At 37.6% G+C, this 21065-nt stretch overlaps 1 protein-coding gene across 36 annotated transcripts in view; it reads left to right on the plus strand.

The window, feature by feature from the left end:
• Pbrm1 (polybromo 1) overlaps positions 1-21065 on the plus strand; it is a 112232-nt gene that overhangs the window by 18350 nt on the left and 72817 nt on the right. For 30 of the 36 annotated variants that reach the window (XM_029541399.1, XM_029541421.1, XM_029541426.1 and 27 more), the window contains 9 exons: positions 1228-1344; positions 3215-3283; positions 4704-4802; positions 10931-11016; positions 11636-11731; positions 12613-12704; positions 16205-16418; positions 17597-17738; positions 19410-19507. In XM_029541399.1, coding sequence (XP_029397259.1) covers positions 1228-1344; positions 3215-3283; positions 4704-4802; positions 10931-11016; positions 11636-11731; positions 12613-12704; positions 16205-16418; positions 17597-17738; positions 19410-19507 — 1013 coding nt within the window. The remainder of the gene's footprint in view (positions 1-1227; positions 1345-3214; positions 3284-4703; positions 4803-10930; positions 11017-11635; positions 11732-12612; positions 12705-16204; positions 16419-17596; positions 17739-19409; positions 19508-21065) is intronic. The other 6 variants (XM_029541428.1, XM_029541410.1, XM_029541419.1 and 3 more) reach the window with 1 other exon arrangement.

A 21065-nucleotide genomic window follows, 5' to 3' on the forward strand; every position in this document is an offset into this window, starting at 1 on the left:
TTGATTTATATAACATATTTTGATCATCTTCAGCTTCCTATTATCATCATATCTTGCTCCCTTCACTACCTCCAAATCTTACTACAAGTCCAGTGTATGGAGTCCTTGGGATAAAATTTAGGGCTTCTTGTATTTAGGCAGACACATTACCAATTGAGCCAAGAGTCTAATCTTGAAACTTTTTTTTTTTTTTTTTTTTTTTTTTTTTTGAGACAGGGTTTCTCTGTGTAGTCCAGGCTGTCCTGGAACTCAGTCTGTAAACCAGGCTGGCCTCGAACTCAGAAATTCGCCTGCCTCTGCCTCCCAAGTGCTGGGATTAAAGGTGTGCACCACCACACCCGGCTAATCTTGAACCTTTTAAATCAAGAATGATTTTCTTATAGTTTATCAATTCCTGGAATAAATGTATTCATGCATCCTAATTAATGTCACCTGCAGAATGTTTCCAGAGCAGTGGGGCAGGGTTGGGGAAAAAGAAGCATGGACCTTAAAACTTGAGACTTCATTAAAAATAAATGCGAAAATACCAGTGAATGTATAATTTTAAGTCCTAAGTAACCATTAATCTTATTTTCTTTTGCATAAAAGTATGGGTTGAATGTGAAGTACTATTTACTATAAATATTAGTTTGAGACAATCTTGTTGCTCAGTGTAGAGATTTCTACAAACATGGGGCTTCTTTGATCAGGTACTGTTTGGGGCACATAATTCTGTGTATCGGAAGAGTGACTTAACTAGGTGCAACTAAACTCAAGTTGCTAACTAGGTCTTAAGAACAGAAATGTTGTATATGAGTGTACTTAATCTCCATTTAGTTTTTATTTAATTTGAAGAGCTATGAAGAGCTATGAAGAATTCATATAGCAAAGTGTGTGTGTGTGTGTGTGTGCATACACGTATACATACATAAGTATTTATATATGGCTCAGTTGCTCAAAGGGATATAGATTTCCACATTTATATATAATATTTTTATAGTATTTATTACAAAACTAAGGTTCATTATAGAACCTGATATAAGAGATTTAATTACAGAAATATTACAAGAGCTTCACTAATTTAATGTAGTTCTTAGTTAACAATCAAGGTGCTCTTGAAACTTGATCTTAGTATAAATACTGCTAAGTAGTTGTTCTTTTGAGTTAGCGCTGTAATCTTCAAAACTATTTAATACTTGGCACTTATTTATGGATTTGTTTTTCTTTCTTCACCTCTTTGCCTGCTAGTCTTTTCCAGGTTACCTAAAGGAGATCCTGGAACAGCTTCTTGAAGCCATAGTTGTAGCCACAAATCCATCAGGACGGCTCATCAGTGAACTTTTTCAGAAACTGCCTTCCAAAGTGGTAAGTGAAGTACTCAGTGACAAATGAATTAAATATTTAATTTTAAATGCTTGAAAAGTTTTATTAGTTATAAGTAAGATTAAAGGGATAGTGTTAGAGGTAGCCAAGTGATACTCTTCATGGCCTCAGCAGAAAGCACAAAGGACATAGTCTGTTATTTTACTTGATAAGAAGGTGGCTTTTTAAAATATGGGTATCAGTGTTTGCCTCTGTGTGTGTGTGTATATATATACATACACACACACACACACACAAACACACATAAATGCATGCACACCATATGAGTACCTGGTGTGAGGGGAAGTTAGAGATTGGATTCTTGGTTCTCTGCAAGAGCATCAGGTGCTCTTAACTGTTGAGCCATCTGCCCAATCCCCAAAGGTTGTCTTTAAAAAAAAAGATTATTAATTGTATATGTCTCTATTCAAGAGATAGGGTGAGAAGAAGACACATAAATTCTTCCTCCTTTTAGTTTCTTTTTGTCCTGGTAATGGAAAAGGACAAATTGAGTATTCCATCCTAAGACAGAAGAGATTTTCTAGATAAGTGAGACCCTTTTAAGGTATCAAGACCTCATGTGGCTTCACATATAAGAGAAGATTAATAGGGATACAAGTATGATTTCATTATAGCTTCTCACACTGCAAAGATGTCTGTGACTCGAACAACTCTATTTCAGCACTTACTCCACAGTGATAGATAACTTCTATTAAAAATTTTTAAGGCTTTTGTATGTGTATGCATGTTTTGCCTGACCTCAGCTTTTGGTACTGGGAAGATGACTCAGTCAGTAAGGTATTTGACATACAGATTTGAGGACCATAGGTGGGATTTCAGCACCCTTATAAAAAGCTGCATATGGTTGTGTTCCTATAATCCCAGTACTGAGCTAACAAAGGTAAGAGAATTTTAGGGCTTGCTGTTCACCCAGTCTAGACAAATTGGCAAGTTTCAGGTTTAATGTGAGATCCTGTCTCATAAAGTGAGATGAAAGTGATAGAGGGAGATAACTCATGGAATACATGAACTCAGACACTGTTGATTTAGATCTTAACCTTTACAGCATTATGAAGGGGGAGTGTGTGTGTGTGTGTGTTTGCAAATTCGAATCTCGTGGTTGTCAAATATGAATGAGTTTTGTAGATGCCAGTGTTGTGTTGCAAATATGAAAAGCTTGGGTTCACCCTGACCTAGAGAACTATGTCAGGTGGTGTTTCCTAAAATTCCAGCCAAGTGGGAAGCTGATGCAGAAGAATTTTAACAGTTTGAAGCTAAACAGTCAACTAACTTGGATGCTCCCAGAGGCTGAACCACTAGCCAGAGAGCAAGCATGGAATGAACACACACGCACACACACACACACACACACACACACACACATCAGATATGCAGCTTGGTCTTCATGCAGGTCCTCCAACAACTGGAGCATGGGCTGTCCCTGAACCCATTGTCTGTCTGTGGATCCCACTCCCCTAACTGCTGTCTTGTCTGGCCTCAGTGGGAGATTATGCACCCAAGTTTTCAATCCTGCAGTGACTTGATGTGCAGGAGTTGGGGGAGATACCCAAAAGGGGCTCCCTCTTCTCAGAGAAGGGGAGGAGGAACTGAGAGAGGATATGTGTGGAGGGGTGTGACATTGGGATTTAAAATGAATATATTTTTTAAAAGTTTAAAGGTAGCTTGAATTGCATAATGAGATCCTGTCTCTTCCCTGAAAAGGAATAGAAAAATCACATTCTTTTTGCTTTGAATATAGCAATATGCTTTAGCAATGAATTTCATAAAGTTTCCCAATTTGCTGGTTGAAGAACAGACTGACCTTCTAACTGGGTACTTTAGCTTATTGAATATATCTGCTTTTGTCTTCCAGCAATATCCAGACTATTATGCAATAATTAAGGAACCTATAGATCTCAAGACCATTGCTCAGAGGATACAGGTATGATGGTGGACATCTGTAATCATGTGCTTTAGAGGAGATTGACTTATGGACTTTCTTAGGAGTTTTTAGAAGTAAAATGGTAGATAGTTCTTTTCTGCTAGTTGTAGTTTTTTTTATTGTGTTTTAGGATAAGAGTATAGCTTAAGTTCAAGGTCCTAGGTTCAATTTACTCTCCTGTGGAAAAAATGAATAAATAGCTACACGAGTGGGACTGGGTATAGACATCTCTGATTGTGAAGGAGGCAGGTACATTGACAATAAATAGCTTTAGGATATCTTAGAATGAAAGCTGCTTAGGATATTTGAATATAAGGTTAATGAAAATAGATACTTGTCTATGTGCTCTTTACCTGGTCTATGTGTTTCCTTTCTTTCTAAATACTCCGTGGAAAACAGGCAGAACTCAAGAGTTGTAGTGAAACACTTGAGATTATGTACAGTCATCTCTGAATGATACTGCCATTTCTACTGTTGTTTGTTAAGCAGGGCAGCTTTCTGGCCTGCTGCTAGGCTCCTCCTTCACAGAAGTAGAGATGAATCCTGGCGTCTTTGACTTTAGTCACTCGAGATCTAAATTGTGAATTAGCTGGCCCATGGTTATTTTCCTTTGCCTTGCAGCTAAAGTGTTGGCAAAGCAATAGTTTGCCAATGTTCAGTCTAATGGCTCCACTCATCATTTCATAGAGTCCTTCCACGTAAGGTGGATGTTTAGATAGTGCCTTGTCCACTAGCTAGTCTTTGCCTGACTGTCTCAATTCTGCCTCATTTGTCTTTTCCTTGTCTGGGCAGCCTGTGATATATATATATATATATATATGCTACTCTTTCTCATTCTCCACTGCACTTAATCTTATTTCTCCATCCCTTAGAACTTACCCTGTTTATCTCTGAGTACCAGTCATTAGTCATATATACTTTTTAGCTGGTATATATGTTCCTTTCTTTTGTAAACTTGAAGCAACTATATGAGTATCCTTGCATTATTTTGGACTGAATGAGCTTTAATGTGTGTGCTCAGGCACATAGCAGAACTGATTTTGCACTCTACCTCAGTGGTCTTGTAAATAGAGAAAGTGCTACTTTACACTATTAAGTCTATTTTAATGAGTGAGGATCCATGGAGCACTTAGTGTCTGCCTAAATAAAACTTACTTTACTTGATTTTTTTAAATGGTAAGTTGTTTTTATGAAAAAAATACCAGATCCTAGTTTTTTATATATCACAAAATATACCTGTAAATAAGTACTAATAACAATCTGTAAAAAGGAAGATAACTTTAAGTATTATGCATAAGTGTACTTCCCAGTGATATTTTGGACTATGGTGACAATTTAAAAATGCTTAATCTTTTTCTTTAACCTTTATATTGACTAACTCTTACTAAGAAGAATTGCTATTTTCTGTTGTTTACTATAGAATGGAAGCTACAAAAGTATACACGCAATGGCCAAAGATATAGATCTTCTAGCAAAAAATGCCAAAACATATAATGAGCCTGGGTCTCAAGTATTCAAGGTTAGTTTTTGTTGTTGCTATTTTCATCAATGAGCATAGGAACTAACCTAGGGCCAATGTTTGTTATAACCTTAAATTCCATCCGTTAAAATAGAACTTAGTGGCTTAGTATTTACAGAGTTGTGTAGTCATTACAGTCACTTTCATTTCCCTTCACCTTCCTAAACCCTAGACAACGTACATCTATTTTTCTGTCTCTACACATTGGTCTATTTTGGAAATTACATATAAATTTCATATAACATGGATTCTTTTGTGAGTGATTTTTTTTTTTTTTGGTATAGCATACTGTTTTAAAATTTGTGTGTACTTAGTCTTTTATTCGTCACATTAATAACATATATTACGGATGACGCCATATGTTTTTTTCATTCGCTTATTACACATTTTTAGCTCTTATGAACATAAATTTTTAGCTCTTAGGAACCTTCACATATATAAGGTCTTTTGTGAGCGTACATTCTCATATTACTTGAGTACATACTTAGGAATAGAATTGCTTGGGCATACATTAACTGTGTATTTATTCTACTGAAGAATTGGCAAAATCTTCCAGAGTAACCATAATGTTTTACATTCCCACCTGCAGTCTATAAATACACCAAACACCTGCTTTTCAGTTTTGCTTTTATTATGGCCGTTCTAGGAATGTCACAGCATGTTATAGTTTTGATTTGCTTTTTGTTAATATAGTTAATAACATTGAATAACTTATGTACATAGTAGCTATTTGTGTATGATGTTGTCCTCTTTGGTGAGATGTCTATTTTGACCCTTTGCCAATTTTGAAATTAGGGTACTTCTCTTTTCATTGTCATTTAATAGTCATTTATATACTGTGGATATCATATCCTTACCAGTTGATTTTAAAATACATTCTCCCATTCTCTTGTCTTTTTACTTCAGAGTAATTTATTTTGACATTATTAATTTTGAGGAGTTCTAGTTTATTTATTTTTTCTTTTTCTTTTTTCTTTGCTTAGATTTTAACTGTCATAGCAAGAAAATTATTACCTAATCCAAGGTCAAAAATATTTCCACCTATATTTTCTTCTAAGAATTTTATAGTGGCGGCGCACGCCTTTAATCCCAACACTTGGGAGGCAGAGGCAGGAAGATTTCTGAGTTCGAGGTCAGCCTGGTCTACAGAGTGAATTCCACTACAGCCAGGGCTACACAGAGAAACCCTGTCTCAACACCCCCCCCCCAAAAAAAAAAATAAGTGAGGAAAAAAGAATTTTATAGTTTTTGGTCTTATATTTAGATCTTGAATCCCTTAAGTTGAATTAGTTTTTGTATATGTTAAGTAGTAATCCAAATACATTATTTTACATGATGTCTTAGTCAGGATTTCTATTCCTGCACAAACATCATGACCAAGAAGCAAGTTGGGGAGGAAAGGGTTTATTCAGCTTACATTTCCATATTGCTGTTCATCACCAAGAAATTCAGGACTGGAACTCAAGTAGGTCAAAAAGCAGGAGCTGATGCAGAGGCCATGGAGGGATGTTCCTTACTGGCTTGCTTCCCCTGGTTTGCTCAGCCTGTTCTTATAGAACCAAGACTACCAGCCCAGAGATGGCACCATCCACAAAGGGACCTCCCCCCCTTGATCACTAATTGAGAAAATGCCTTACATCTGGATCTTGTGGAGGCATTTCCCCAACTGAAGCTCCTTTCTCTGTGATAACTCCAGCTTGTGTCAAGTTGACACAAAACTAGCCAGTACAATTGACCCCTTGTCAACTTGACACACAAAACACATCACTAGTAAGCCTCAACCCTTAGTTCTTATTCATCCCCAAGATCTAAATAACTTTAGAAGTCCCACAGTCTTTACATATTAAAAGTTCAATCCCTTTAAAAATATCCAGTATCTTTTAAAATTTAAAGTACTTTAAAATTCAAAGTCTCTTAACTGTGGGCTTCACTAAAAAACTTACTTCAAGAGGGAAAAGTATTAGGGCACAGTCACAATCTAAAGCAAAAATCAATCTCCAATCGTCCAGTGTCTGGGATCCAACTCATGATCTTCTGGGTTCCTCCAAGGGCTTGGGTCACTTCTCCAGCCATGCCCTTGGTAGCACACATGTTGTTTTCTAGGCTGCAGCCGCCTGTACTCCACTGCTGCTGCTGTTCTTAGTGCTCATCTCATGGTACTGGCATCTCCAAAACGCTGCTGTCTTCCACTGTTACTTGGCTTCAACAATAGCCTCTCATAGGCTCTCTTTATGGTGCCAAGCCTCAACTCCTTTGTGTGACCCCTTCAGTCCTGGGCCATCAATTGCTACTGAGGCTGCACCTTCACCAATACATGACCTCTCACAGTGCGGAGCCTCAGCTGCTCTGCGTGACCATTTCATGCCTTCAGAACCAGTACTACCACCTGGGTAACTCTTACACATTACTAAGTTCAGTCATAGCCCAAGGTACAACCTTGGCTATCTCTGGAACACAGCCTCTGTGTGCTCTCAGAAAACACTTCCCAGATGTCACCTCAATGATGCTGGTCTCTTCTTAATCACTGCTAATTCCTTAGCTCCAGCTAACCAGCATCAATAGTCCCAGTAATGCAAAGTTTTCACTAGTAGTTCTTGAATCTTGTTAATCACAGCTGATTCTTCAGCCCCAGCTAACCAGAACCACAGAATCTTCACAATCAAAATAGCAATGGCCCTGATAAGAGTCTTTAATCTTCCCTGTGAAATTTCACAAACCAGGCCTCCATCTTCTGCACTGTTCTCAACATTATTTTCCAGGCTTCTACACAACGTTCGACAGAGCTCTTAACAACTAATGGATCTTCCGGCCCAAAGTTCCAAAGTCCTTCCACAGTCCTCCCCAAAACAGGAATTTTGGTCAGGTTGTTTCAGGAATACCCAACTACACTGGTACCAATTTCTGTCTTAGTTAGGGTGTTACTGCTGTGAACAGACACCATGACCAAGGCAAGTCTTATAAAAAACAACATTTACTTGGGGCTGGCTTACAGGTTCAGAGGTTCAGTCCATTATCATCAAGGTGGGAGCATGGCAGTATCCAGGCAGGCATGGTACAGGAGGAGCTGAGAGTTCTGTGTCTTCATCCAAAGGCTGCTAGTGGAAGACTGACTTCCAGGCAACTAGGGTGAGGATCTTAAGCCCACACCCACAGTGACACACCTACTTCAACCAGGTCACACCTATTCCAACAAGCCACACCTCCAAATGGTGCCACTCCCTAGCCCAAGAATACACAAACCATCACACATGGGTTGTTATCCCAACACTACTTTAAAGGTAATTATTTCTTCAATGAATTGTGTTGGCATCCTTATTGAAAATGCCTTAACCATAAATACAAAGGTTTATTCCTGTACTCTTGTCTTCCGTTCATTTAAGCATTTAGTTTTTTTGTAAGTATTTAGTCCTTAAACTTGGTAAATATAAAAAGCATCCTTTGAAATGTATATAATATAAAATAACTGATTCCTTTGCCATTGTCACTTGGAAGCTTTCTAGTCTAATACTGACTAGTTGATTGTAGCGATCTCTTTGACATTGAGAATTGAGGAAAGAGTGCTCAGGAAGTCTTTTGCCAGTAAAATCATTACATTTTCTGATGCAGGCCAAAAATACTGAAAATGATGTTGGTACTTAATAGAAACTTTTATTTGTACTTATTTGGTACTGATATTACTTCTGTGCCATATGTTTTAATTTCGTTGGGAGTATCTTTTTCTTCTGTGCAGCCACCTCTGCATAGGAATAGTTTGGTCTTCCTAATGAGGATCATCTCAGTGTGGCAGGGGAAGCTCAGGCATGGGCTAGTCCACCACAGACAGAGTCAGTCTCTCTCTCTCTCTCTCTCTCTCTCTCTCTCTCTCTCTCTCTCTCTCTCTCTCTCTCGCAGCACATCTGGGGTGCTTTGCTCACCTGCGTCTACAGACTCTTGTATCTAAACCCTTAGTTTAGCCTTACTCTTATTTTTAAGCATGTGCAAGAACACTTCAACACTTTTGGGAGTGTTATTCATCTTGTACCCCATTATCTGCCCTTGGCATACCTACTGGCTCCACCATCATACTGCTGGGATGGCATACATTGCTTCTTTTTTTTTTTTTTTTCAATTTTTTTAACAGATAATTTCTTCATTTGCATTTCAAATGCTATCCCGAAAGTCCCCTATACCCTCTTCCCTGCCCTACACATTGCTTCTTTAAAGGTACCTAGTGGCTTTTCAGATATGGATATCCCCCATGGCCTGGGCAGTTTCACAGGTGTCCCCCCTCGACACCCCCAAGTTTGCTATATAAGGGAGGTAGTATCTGTAACATTGTTTCCTTTTATTATTTTATTTTATATGTGCGTTTTGCCTGAGTGTATTTACACCATGTACCTACCATGCCTGGGGAGTCCAGAGAGGACATTGGAACCTCTGGAACTGGAGTTACGCACTGATAGTTATGAACTGCCACGTGGTTGCTGGGAATCAAACCCAGGTTCTTTGGGAGCACATCCAGTACTCTTAACTGCTAAGCTGTCTCTCCAGCCCTTCATGGGTATCTCTAAAATAAACATGAAAATCTGAACCTCTTGGGTTCTATGATTTTGTAGGGCTTTCTCAGTCAAGAGTATAGTAAGCCATGTTTACAAGGTACCCATTTCAGGCTGCTTATCTTTTGCTTTTTTTTTTTTTTTTTTTTTTTTTTAAAGAAATTTGGGTGAAGTTGGGTGTAGTAGTGCACACCTTTAATCCCAGCACTCCGAAGGCACAAGCAGAAGGGATCTGTGACTTCAAAGCCAATTTGGTTTACATAGAAAATTCTATGCTCTCTAGAGAATCCAGACCTATGTAGAAAGAACCTGACGTGGGAGGGAGCAAGGGAGGGGAGAGGGATACTTAGTGAGAATAAGTAATGAATTAGGAAGTCCTTAAAATCTTAGTTTGTGAAAGGACATTTTAGTGATATTTAGTACTGTTTGCTGGTATAATTAAAAAATTATTCAAATTATTTTCCCTGAACTAAATTGTTTTTATTTATTCATTTATTTTTTATGAAGCAGAGTTGGAGTTTATTGAGAATAAAGTTTTAATATTATGGGGATTATTGCAAAGATATATGCTAGAGAAAGTACCCAAGAACATGGGTCTGTGCTTCCCAGCAGAGAGTCAACCTGAACTAAGTCTTAAAGCAAAGGAAACTTTGGATGTAACGTGATAAGGTGCTATTAATTTAAGCAAGTACATTTGTGTGCATTTCTTTCTGCATATGTGAAAAGGTAATTTATAAAATACATTAATCACTTCTTAAAAAGACCTAGTTATAGAATCATTACATGGTATTTAGGATGGAACCTTCTCAACAATTGTTTTATAGATCAGACAGAGAGATGATAGATAGATAGATAGATAGATAGATAGATAGATAGATAGATACATTCATACGTAGAGATAGGTAAGAGACGGATTTAAAATTGAAGAATTACATCTTTATTTGCATTTTTAGATAATTTAATACAAATAGAATTCATTATATTTTGCCATTAAATCTAGTATGCCCCTTAATTGCCAATATCTAAAAGAACCGGCAGCCTTTTAAACTTGTATTTAAGTAGCGATACCTTTTGAAGATAATTTGGAAGTTTCTGGGAAGGTATTTAGGGATACAGGAAATCTGTTCCAAATGAAAGAAGAGCACAAAAGCCAGCATGGGTCAGGATAGTGTTCACTCTTATCCTGCACCACTTTGTTTGTTTGTTTGTTTTTAAGATTTATTTATTTATTTATTTATTATATGTAAGTACACTGTAGCTGTCTTCAGACAACCCAGAAAAGGGCATCAGATTTGATTACGGATGGTTGTGAGCCATCTTGTGGTGCTGGGATTTGAACTCACAACCTTCAGAAGAGCAGTCGGTGCTCTTAACCGCTGAGCCATCTCTCCAGCCCTTGTTTGTTTGTTTATCCTTTGTTTATTCATTTAGGGTGTGCGAAGACCTAAATATATGGAGTTAAGAGGGCAATGTCTCTGTCTACCAAATGGGTTTTAGTGATTGAACTCAGGTAATCAGACTTGGTGAAAAGTGCTTCTACCCACTGAGCCATCTTCTGAGTCTTTTCTAAGCAAAGTAATTTTATCTTGCTAGGATGCCAATTCGATTAAAAAAATATTTTATATGAAAAAGGCAGAAATTGAACATCATGAAATGACTAAATCAAGTCTTCGAATAAGGTAAGTTTAAGATATCTAAGAGCCTTGTGCCTGCTTGCTGAACTTTTAGCTAGTAAAATTAATACAGTAGAAAATAAGATCAATTTACAGTTGATATATGATTCTGAAAACAGCAAAAGAAGTATTTTTAGCTGCTTCATTGTAGCTGAAGAAAGTTATTTGAAAAGATGCTGGACATATATATTGTATATTATATATAATACTGTGTATTTATGTTTGTAATAGGACATTTAGTCAGAAGATCTCAAGTCTCATTCTGGCTTTTCCTTCATTAGGACTATCTTTGAACAGGTCTTAGTTCTGGGATTCCATTTCCTCTTAAATGAAATGGGAACATTGAGTGCTTTCAAAGCTTTCTTCCAGCTCTCATGTTTGTTTCAGTTCGGTGTCTTCTAACTTTGTAGTAAACATAGCACATAAAGATTAGTCCTGCCCATTTCTTTAGTGTCCCCAGATCTTGACACAGAACTTGCTGCATAATAGATGCTCAGAAATAGTTTATTACTCCTCTTAACAGAATATAGTTGTTTCCTTTTTTTCCCACCCAACATTCTGATTTTTAGTTATTCAGTCTACAAGTTTTTTTTTATTTTATTTTATTTATTTTATCTTTGGATAGGACTGCATCAAATTTGGCTGCAGCCAGGCTGACAGGTCCTTCGCACAATAAAAGCAGCCTTGGTGAAGAAAGAAACCCCACTAGCAAGTATTACCGGTGAGAGTCAGAGGGTGTAGTCTGAAAGCTGATTCATGCTTATGACAATAGGCATGCTAGCCAGAAGGTGATCTTAAAGTATTATCTTTAGGTTTTAAGGAGGATGTGCCAAGTACTTTACTTAAAAAAGTTTGAGGCAAGAGCTGGGCATAGTGACGTATACCCATTATTCCAGCAGTTGAAAAACTGAGGCAGGAAGATTGTCAGTTCAAGACCAGTCTGGGTTACATAGCAAAATCCTGTCACAAAAGTAACCACAAGTAAGTTAAGGTTCTATGATAGACCTTTCCTCACCTCACAGATATCACTTAAGCATTATTAAGTAGTGTGTAATGTTATAAATAAGATGTGGTAGTTTTATATTAGCCCTTGTTACTGTAAAATTCGAGTGCTTTAGACGACAATAATGAAATCCTTACTTTCCATAAAATATGGAGTTATGTACCTCATTTAAATGAAAAACAGATTGTAGTAGTCTACTCTGTGTCTCTGCTACCGTCTTCTCCTTTTAAGGTTTTATTTTGCCTGCATGTATGTCTGTGCACCATGTGAGTACAGTGCCTGTTGAGGCCAGAAGCAGGGGTCATATCTATTGGCACCGAGCTGCCCTTTGGGTGCTAGGAATCACACTCAGGCTCTCTGGATGGGCAGCCATTGTTCTTAACTGCTGAGCCATCTCTTCAGCCTCAACTTTTCTTTTTTGAGAAGAACAAAAATCTCACCTTTCTTTGCTAAGACTATGAGGAGTATTATATATTAAGGAGGCAGTTAATAGGAATTATTTTTCCTTGAATTAGCACATTTTTTAAATGTTCCTATTTCATTAAGGTATGCAAATCATAACAGTATTCTGTTTTCTAATTGCTTGTTTTTCTTTATAGTAATAAAAGAGCAGTCCAAGGGGGCCGCTTGTCAGCAATTACCATGGCACTTCAGTATGGCTCAGAGAGTGAAGAGGACGCTGCTTTAGCTGGTAGGCATTTTTAGATTGTTCTTCTGGCTGAGGGAAATTGTACTAACCTTGTTTTGGAGTTGGTTAGTTTATTTAAGAAATGTTATTTTGTTGCATTTGATGCACTCTTGGGTAAGTAAAATTGTCAAAGGCAAATCGCTTTGTGTTAATGAACATAATTGGATAAATAAACAGAAAATGTGAACATAAAAGAGTAGATAAAGATATATATTAGGTAAGAGGCTAGACAGATGATATAGGTTCAGTTTCCACCATGTACATGGCACCTAACAACCCTTTGTAACTCGAGTTCCAAGAGACCTGGCACCCTTTCCTGGCTTCTGTAGGCACTGCATGCATATGCTCTACAGGTACAAGCACTCACACATAAAATAAAAAGAACGTTAGTTTTTTTTAAAAAAAATGTATCAGGCAAATAATAACCAAAAAGAAGTAAATCACCAAAGAGTAAAGAGTAACTGTAGCTGTATTGACTTCTGATACAGTTAACTCTCAAGTACAGATACTGACAAATAGAAGTGTTATTTCATAGTGATAAAGGTTTATTTCCTTGGGAAGATGTAGCATAAGAGCTCCAAGTATGTAAAACAACAGTAACAATAACAACAAAACATATGGATCTTTGTGTGAAACTTGAAAATACTGTCTTTGGAAGTTAAAGGGCCCCTCTCACAGTTGCTAACTGAGCAGATGGTAGCTGTGGATTCATTGACTATGGCATCAGCAGCGCACTAGGCATTGAGCCCAGGGCTACATTCATCCTAGACTAAGCCCCAACACTGAACAGCATCCCCAGCTCTTGTACAGACTTCCTTGTATTATTTTGCTTCCTATTGTTGAAGCAAGTTACCACATTTTTACTGATTTAGAGCAACATAAATTTATTTTCTTGTAGTTGTAGAGCTTAGGTATCTAAAGTCAAGGTTGTGAGTAGGCCACTAATATATAGGAAAATCCATTCCTTGATTTCTCTGGCTTCTAGAGGCCACCAGTATCCTTTGGTTCATAGTCCTTTCTTCAAGTTCACTTTGTAGCCTTGGTATTTATTATCCTTTCTTCCTGACTCTTTTGTTGTAGTGTGCTTGTCATTCTTTTTCTTTTTTAAAAGATTTATTTGTTTAATGTATATGAGTACACTGTAGCTGTCTTCAGACACACCAGAAGAAGGCATCAGATTCCATTACAGATGGCTGTGAGCCACCATGTGGTTTCTGGGAATTAAACTCAGGACCTCTGGAAGAGCAGTCAGTGCTCTTTAATCACTGAACCATCTCTCCAGCCCCACATCCTTGTCATTATTTTTAAGAGCCTACTTAATCCACTTTCACCTTCTTAAGTCAAGATTGTTACTAAAATTTGCAAAGTTCTTTTTATGACATGGGTAATATTTACAGGTTTTTTGGATTGGAACATTGATATGTTCTAGTGCTTATTACATATAGCAGGCTTGATATATACTTTCTGTACTTAGAAAATATATATTTCTCCCCAGTTCACAGTTATCAAAATTGAGCTTGAAATAAATTTCACTAAATTTGAACGGTTCAGAATTATACACTGCATCTTTTTGGTATTATAAGAAAGATACCAACTAATAAAGAAAAGATAAAGTTTAAAAACCTTACTGGGGACCAGGCATGTAGCTCAGTTGGTAAGAGCACTTGCCACACATGCATAAAACCTTGGTTTTGATCCCCAGTACCTCATAAAACTGGATATGGTGGTACATGTAATTTGAGCACCCTGGATCAGGAAGTTAAGATGAACCTCAGCTTTAAGAGAAACCCTTTTCTAGACCCTTCAGGCACCTGTACACATATGCACACGTGTGAATGTGTGTGTGTGTGTGTGTGTGTGTGTGTGTGTACAAATATATCTTTAAATGAGAAGCATGGGTTTTATATTTCTGTAAAAATCACTATTTGTTGTGTTCTGGTATTTCTATGACTTAGCTTCTACCTGAACACTTCCTCATTAAGGAATTGTTCCTCTGATGTTATGGATGAATGGGGCAAAGTGAGACTTCATGCTGAATTATGTCTGAGAGTGTCAGCCTAATCTAAATTTATACTGTGGTAAATGTGTTGGTCTTCTATTTTTCTAACAAAACAATAAAATTTTAAGTATTTTGGTTTAGCTCACAATTTTGGAAGTTCTGGTCTGTGATCAGTTAGAACTGTTTCTCCTAGTCTATGGCAAGGTAGGATTCATTGTACACACTAGGGACTATGGTAGAGCCAAACCTTTTACCTAGTGTCGGGTAAGTGAAATGCAAACAGAAACAGGTCTCATGACCTCCTTCAGATGCATCACTGTCTCCCACCCCATGCCCAAGACTCCCACTAATCCACACCTTTAGTTTCTCCCACCTCTCAATAATGCCACTCTGAGGAAGATGCTTTTTAACACATGAGTCTTTGGGGTGGGGTGTGATTACAGATCCTGGCTGTAGCAATGAACTTCATGCTTCTGTATTAGTTCTGAGATCTCTGAATAACTACTTGTTCCTTTTGGCTAAACATAGCAGGAAATCTGAAGAAAACATTTTTTAAAAATAAACTATTTTTTAGTCTTTTCACTGAGTGTAACTTTTGAATTTTATTTCTATATATTTTCTACTATATGCAATTATACTAAATACTTTTTAGATTTATTTTTTGTTTATGTGTATGTGTGAATGTATAGTAAGAGTATGCTGTGCTGTAATAACAGTTCTCAACTGCCCGGAATGGGTTCTGGGAAACGAATTCACATTCTTGGAAACAACAGCAAGCATTCTTAACTGAGCCATCTCTCAAGTACCTACTCTAATCATGTATAACATTGTCTTTAAGGAAAATTAGAAATCTTTTAAAACCATTTTCAAAGCTGTGCATAGTTGTATGTGCCCAAAATACTAGCACTTTAAGAGATAGATGCTTTTCTTGTAAGTTGGAAGCCAACCAAGTCTATACAGTGAAACCATTAACCCAAAATACTAGCACTTTAAGAGATAGATGCTTTTCTTGTAAGTTGGAAGCCAACCAAGTCTATACAGTGAAACCATTAACTCAAAAAAGAAAACCTAACTAAATAAATAAGTAAAAATTGTTTTTAGCTGAGCATGACTGAGCTTTCTTGTAATTCCAGATGAAAGCAGAATGATTTTTGAGAGTTATAGATTAGCTTGGGCCATAGTGTAGGACCCATTTATAAGCAAACAAAGAAAAACAGAACTTTAAAGTGTTGGTTCTGGAATGGAGAGATGGCTTAGTGTTTAAGAGCACTTACTGCTTTTGTAGATGACCCAAGTTCTATTTCTAGCACCCACAAGGCAGCTTACAACTCTGTAACTCCAGACCAAGAGGAACCAATGCCCTCTTCTGACCTGTAGGCACCAGGCACCCATGCATATATGGAGGCAAAATACTCAGACACATAAAATCTTTTTAAGAATTATTAAAATTTGCTGTTGATTGTTTTTCTTTAGTCCCCTGGTGACTGTGTGCTTGTCTTGTCAGCTGCACGCTATGAAGAAGGGGAATCTGAAGCCGAGAGCATCACTTCCTTCATGGATGGTTCCAATCCCTTTCATCAGCTTTACGACACAGTCAGGAGCTGTCGGAATCACCAAGGGCAGCTAATAGCTGAACCTTTCTTTCATTTGCCCTCAAAGAAAAAATACCCAGATTATTATCAGCAAATTAAAATGCCCATATCACTTCAACAGATCAGGTAAGACTTTTTCTACATTACTCAGTATAAATGTGTCTTCTTGTAGTTGAAGCTCTACATACCTATAGCTTCTGGAAATAGATAAGGACATGAACTGATATAAAATGTTTTCTTCAATATTTATCTGTCTTATAACTGAGTAAAGTAAAAAAACAAAACAAAAAACTTTCGGGTTTACACTATCATTTGTTGCTATTTACTTCGTTAGCTTTTTTAAAAAACAGTCTTGTAATATAATCATGGTTGGCTTCGCTTTTTTTTTATAAATAAATGACTGCACTGGAAGAAGGTAGTTAATAGCCACTGACCGAGCTTCCTCTTGCGAGCTCCAGCATGAGAGCTGCCTTCACTGTTTGTATGTCCCCTCTGCAGGAAAATATGTTATTCTGAATGCTTTTTTAAGACCTTATCATTGGTAACCTGTGTGAACTGAAATGGACTCCTAATTTTCAGAAATCAGTAGTTCACAGTGATTCTTTATTGAGTTAAAATCTCTCTTAAGGGCTGGTGAGATGACTCAGTGGGTAAGAGCACTGACAGCTCTTCAGAAAGTCCTGAGTTCAAATCCCAGCAACCACATGGTGGTTCACAACCACCCGTAATGAGATCTGATGCCCTCTTCTGGTATGTCTGAAGTCAGCTACAGTGTACTTATGTATAATAACAAATAAATCTCAAAACAAAACAAAAAAATCTCTCTTAATTTTTGTTTCTCAGGGTTTTTCACTGGAAGTTTTCCTAGTGTATTTGTTTTCATAATTGACTACTAAGGCCTGTAATTTATTTGGATTTTCAGATAAACTGTGCTATTACCTAAATGTAATAATGTTCCAGACTTTCCTTTGGATATGGAAGCCTGTTACATGGGCTAAAGTACATGTGGGACTTGTGAAGGGTTGTTTTAAGTTGGACTTTTAGGAAGAATAGTTGGATCTTTTTTTTTTTTTAAAGATTTATTTATTTATTATATGTAAGTACACTGTAACTGTCTTCAGACACTCGAGAAGAGGGAGTCAGATCTTGTTACAGATGGTTGTGAGCCACCATGTGGTTGCTGGGATTTGAACTCTGCACCTTTGGAAGAGCAGTTGGGTACTCTTACCCTCTGAGCCATCTCACCAGCCCTAGTTGATAATTTTTATAATAAGAACTTATAATCATTTATTTGTCTTTCACAGAACAAAGCTAAAGAACCAAGAATATGAAACTTTAGATCATTTGGAATGTGATCTGAATTTAATGTTTGAAAATGCCAAACGCTATAACGTCCCCAATTCAGCCATCTATAAGCGAGTTCTAAAACTGCAGCAAGTCATGCAGGTATTTTGCTGTTTGTTGTATCACTGACATAGTTTCATGCATTTGGTGTGTCCTTTTGAGATGTGACCCACATCTCCATCCCAGGAATATTAAGTCATTTCTTTGTACTACAAGTACTGTTGAATGTTTTTTTAGACTTGTCTGAACCCTGTAGAGGAGAAATAATCTTTTAAATACTGTAAATATTGAGGTAGAGGAAGCAAGAATTTGGCCCTGTGGGGAGAGTCAGTTTCAGGATTCTCAGGAAGTAACCCTTCAATTTCAAATGGTAATTGTGCAGTCTATTGTGTTCCCAGCACAGGAGCAGGGAGAGGCCAAAGAACCCTGGTTTTCCAGCCAGGTTGTGCTGTATAACAAGACTCTGTAACCACCACCACCATCTCTCTCTCTGCCTCTCTCTGCCTCTCTGTCTCTCTCTCTGTCTCTCTCTCTGTCTCTCTCTCTGTCTCTCTCTCTCTCTCTCTCTCTCTCACACACACACACACACACACACACACACACACACACACGATGGGGGGGGGATATGAGCGAGCTAGCTGGCTTTGGCCAAAGAACATCTGAAAACTAATTGAGCATTATATTATCCAAGACTTTGTCAGAGCTCTCACAGAATATCTTGGAGAGAACAAGATGCTATTGGGTCAGGGATTTTTTTAGGACAAAATGGTAGGTATAAAAGACAGATTAACCCAAGCCAGGTGGTGCTGTTCCATGCCTTTAATCCCAGTACTCAGGAGGCAGGGGTAGGCAATCTCTGAGTTCAGAGGCCAGCCTACTCTATAGAGTTAGTTCCAGAACAGCCAGGACTGCTGGGGGGGGAGGGGGGGGACTGTCTTGAAAAATCAAAAAAGCTGAGTGGTGATGGCACCTGCATTTAATCCCAGGGGCAGAGGCAGACAGATTTGTAAATTCAAGGTCAACCTTTTCTATATAGAGTTAGTTCCAAGATAGCCAGGGCTACACAGAGAAACCCTGCCTTGAAAAATGGGGGTAGGGGGTTGGGGAGAGTGGAAGAATTATAGATTAGCTCTGTCTTACATGTGGGCTTTTGGTCTTTGTTAGGTTTAATGTGTGGGATTGGTCAGAGTACAATTAGAAGGAGTCAGTTTTCTCCTTTTACCATGTGAGTCCAGTAAATCAAACTCAGTTCATCAGGCTTGGTGCCGAATACCTTTACCCACTGAGCTTTTTTGCTGGAATATTTCTGGAAGCAAGAATAATCTTGAACCAATAAGAAACAGGCATTTAAAAATCAAACATCATCTTTATTTACTTTTTTTACGATAGTAAATATATATTTTCACCCCTCAGTTTTTGAACTTTTTTTCCTTGCCATATTGCTTCTTAGAAGTTCCCTCTAAGTTAGCTTAGTGCAAGCCAACCCCATAACTTGCCCCAGCTTTTAACTATAGCATGCCATTGACAGTCATCAATGCTCCTAGCTAATATTGATTTATTCTTTTTTTATTTTTTAGTTTAATTTCACCTACTCTTCTGTCATGCAGGCTGTTAAGTTCGGTTATTAAAAATGTTTGAAGACGGTTGAGTATTTGTATCGTGCATGCAGTTGCACCTCTGAACGAATGTGATATGCCTGGCTCTTTAACATTCATGTATTCCTAGGAATGCCTGATAGAATGAGGCTCACTCCTGGCATCTGCTTTATTTCAGGCAAAGAAGAAAGAGCTTGCCAGGAGAGATGACATTGAGGACGGAGACAGCATGATCTCCTCAGCTACTTCTGATACTGGTAGTGCCAAAAGAAAAAGGTACACACTCTTCTCATACCTGCAGCTGGCTTATTCTTACTGATTTTATTTTAGATAAATTCAGAAAAAAAATGTACGCTATGAAGTATGAATTCTTTTAAAAGCTTTAAATATTTGGTAGTATGTCTTTTCCAATTCATTTTAAGTTGGATAGATGGTGTTTTCTTTTTTTTCCAAGTACCATATTGCTTTTAGATGACAGAAAAATAACATGTAGTTGGGGAAACATTGTTTTCACTGTCCAGATTTCTTTTTTTAAGGTGGCATTTTGAAAGTGCCATTTAAATTTTAGATAGTTGTTTCAGAGTGAATTGCAGAAATGGAATAGTAATTAAGAAAGGTAAGGACCAAGTCAGTGCTGCTGCTACAGTGGGTAAGTCCCTGCTCTGATCCTTGCTTCTCCTTAGTAACGTGGTCTTTACTCAGTGTGAGACAATCAGATCATAACTACTCATAGGCAATAAAATGTTAAGTTGATTGTTTCGTTTTTTTTTTTTTTTTTTTTTCCCTAACCATCCTCTCAACTTCCCTAATCCTTTTCTTCCCCTTGCTGGTTTTAAGGAGGGAAACCTCACTGTGAGATTCTAAAGATAGGCTTAATAAGGAACCATGCATGACCATCTCTTGGGGTTTCTTTAACCTGATCATTGTGGAACATCATATTCTCGCTGAAGATGAACTGTTTTACATTCTTTGCAGCAGCAGTCAGTCTGGGAGGATCCCTTGAACAAGGAATAAGTTAGTCATTGATATCAGGGCTTGACAGACTCGGAATTGAATGAAGAAGTCACTTTATGTTTTTACATATTTCTGTATTTGCATTCAAAGAGCCACTAAGATCAGAAAGCTTTGAAATGTGATTCAGGAGAAAAGCTGCCCTATCTTTCCCTCTTAAACTGCAGTTGGAAAACAGTTTTTAACTTGGAAAAATAACTGCAAAGCTGTGTGGAATTAGCTGAATTGGTTGATGTGCCCTGAGCTGCAAGTCTCCTCCATTACTAGCCTGTGGATTTCATCCTTCCAAGTTCTTAATTCCTTGTTATACTAGGGACAACGGAGGAGAAATGTGAGACCAGATCAGAGACATCAACTCAAGAACACGTTTGAGTATAATTATATAATTCTCTTCAACATCACCTGTGTTTTCCAGATCAGTCACCAATCAAAGATAGAAACTTCTCAGGCAAAAGAAGGTAATGGAGGCAAAAGTGATGGTACAGTTAGTACCAGCATTGGATAAGTGTTAGGAAGCAATTTCAAGGAAGCATTAACCTACTCTAGATACTTAAAATTACATATCTCTGTGGCCTGTAGTTTACGGGATATTCCAAGTAGATTAAGTTATTGTCCTTCAACCTCCAATAAAAAGAAAACTAAGCTATATATTATTAAAATTAAATCATATTTCAGACAAAATTCTCCTTATGAATAGGAGTCCTAGGAAATGGTTCATATTAATAAAGTGGAACCAGGCGTGGTGGCGCACACCTTTAATCCCAGAACTCAGGAGGCAGAAGCAGGCGGATTTCTGAGTTTGAGGCCAGCCTGGTCTACAAAG

Source organism: Mus pahari, chromosome 8, assembly GCF_900095145.1.
Source record: "Mus pahari chromosome 8, PAHARI_EIJ_v1.1, whole genome shotgun sequence".
Lineage (NCBI taxonomy): Eukaryota > Metazoa > Chordata > Mammalia > Rodentia > Muridae > Mus > Mus pahari.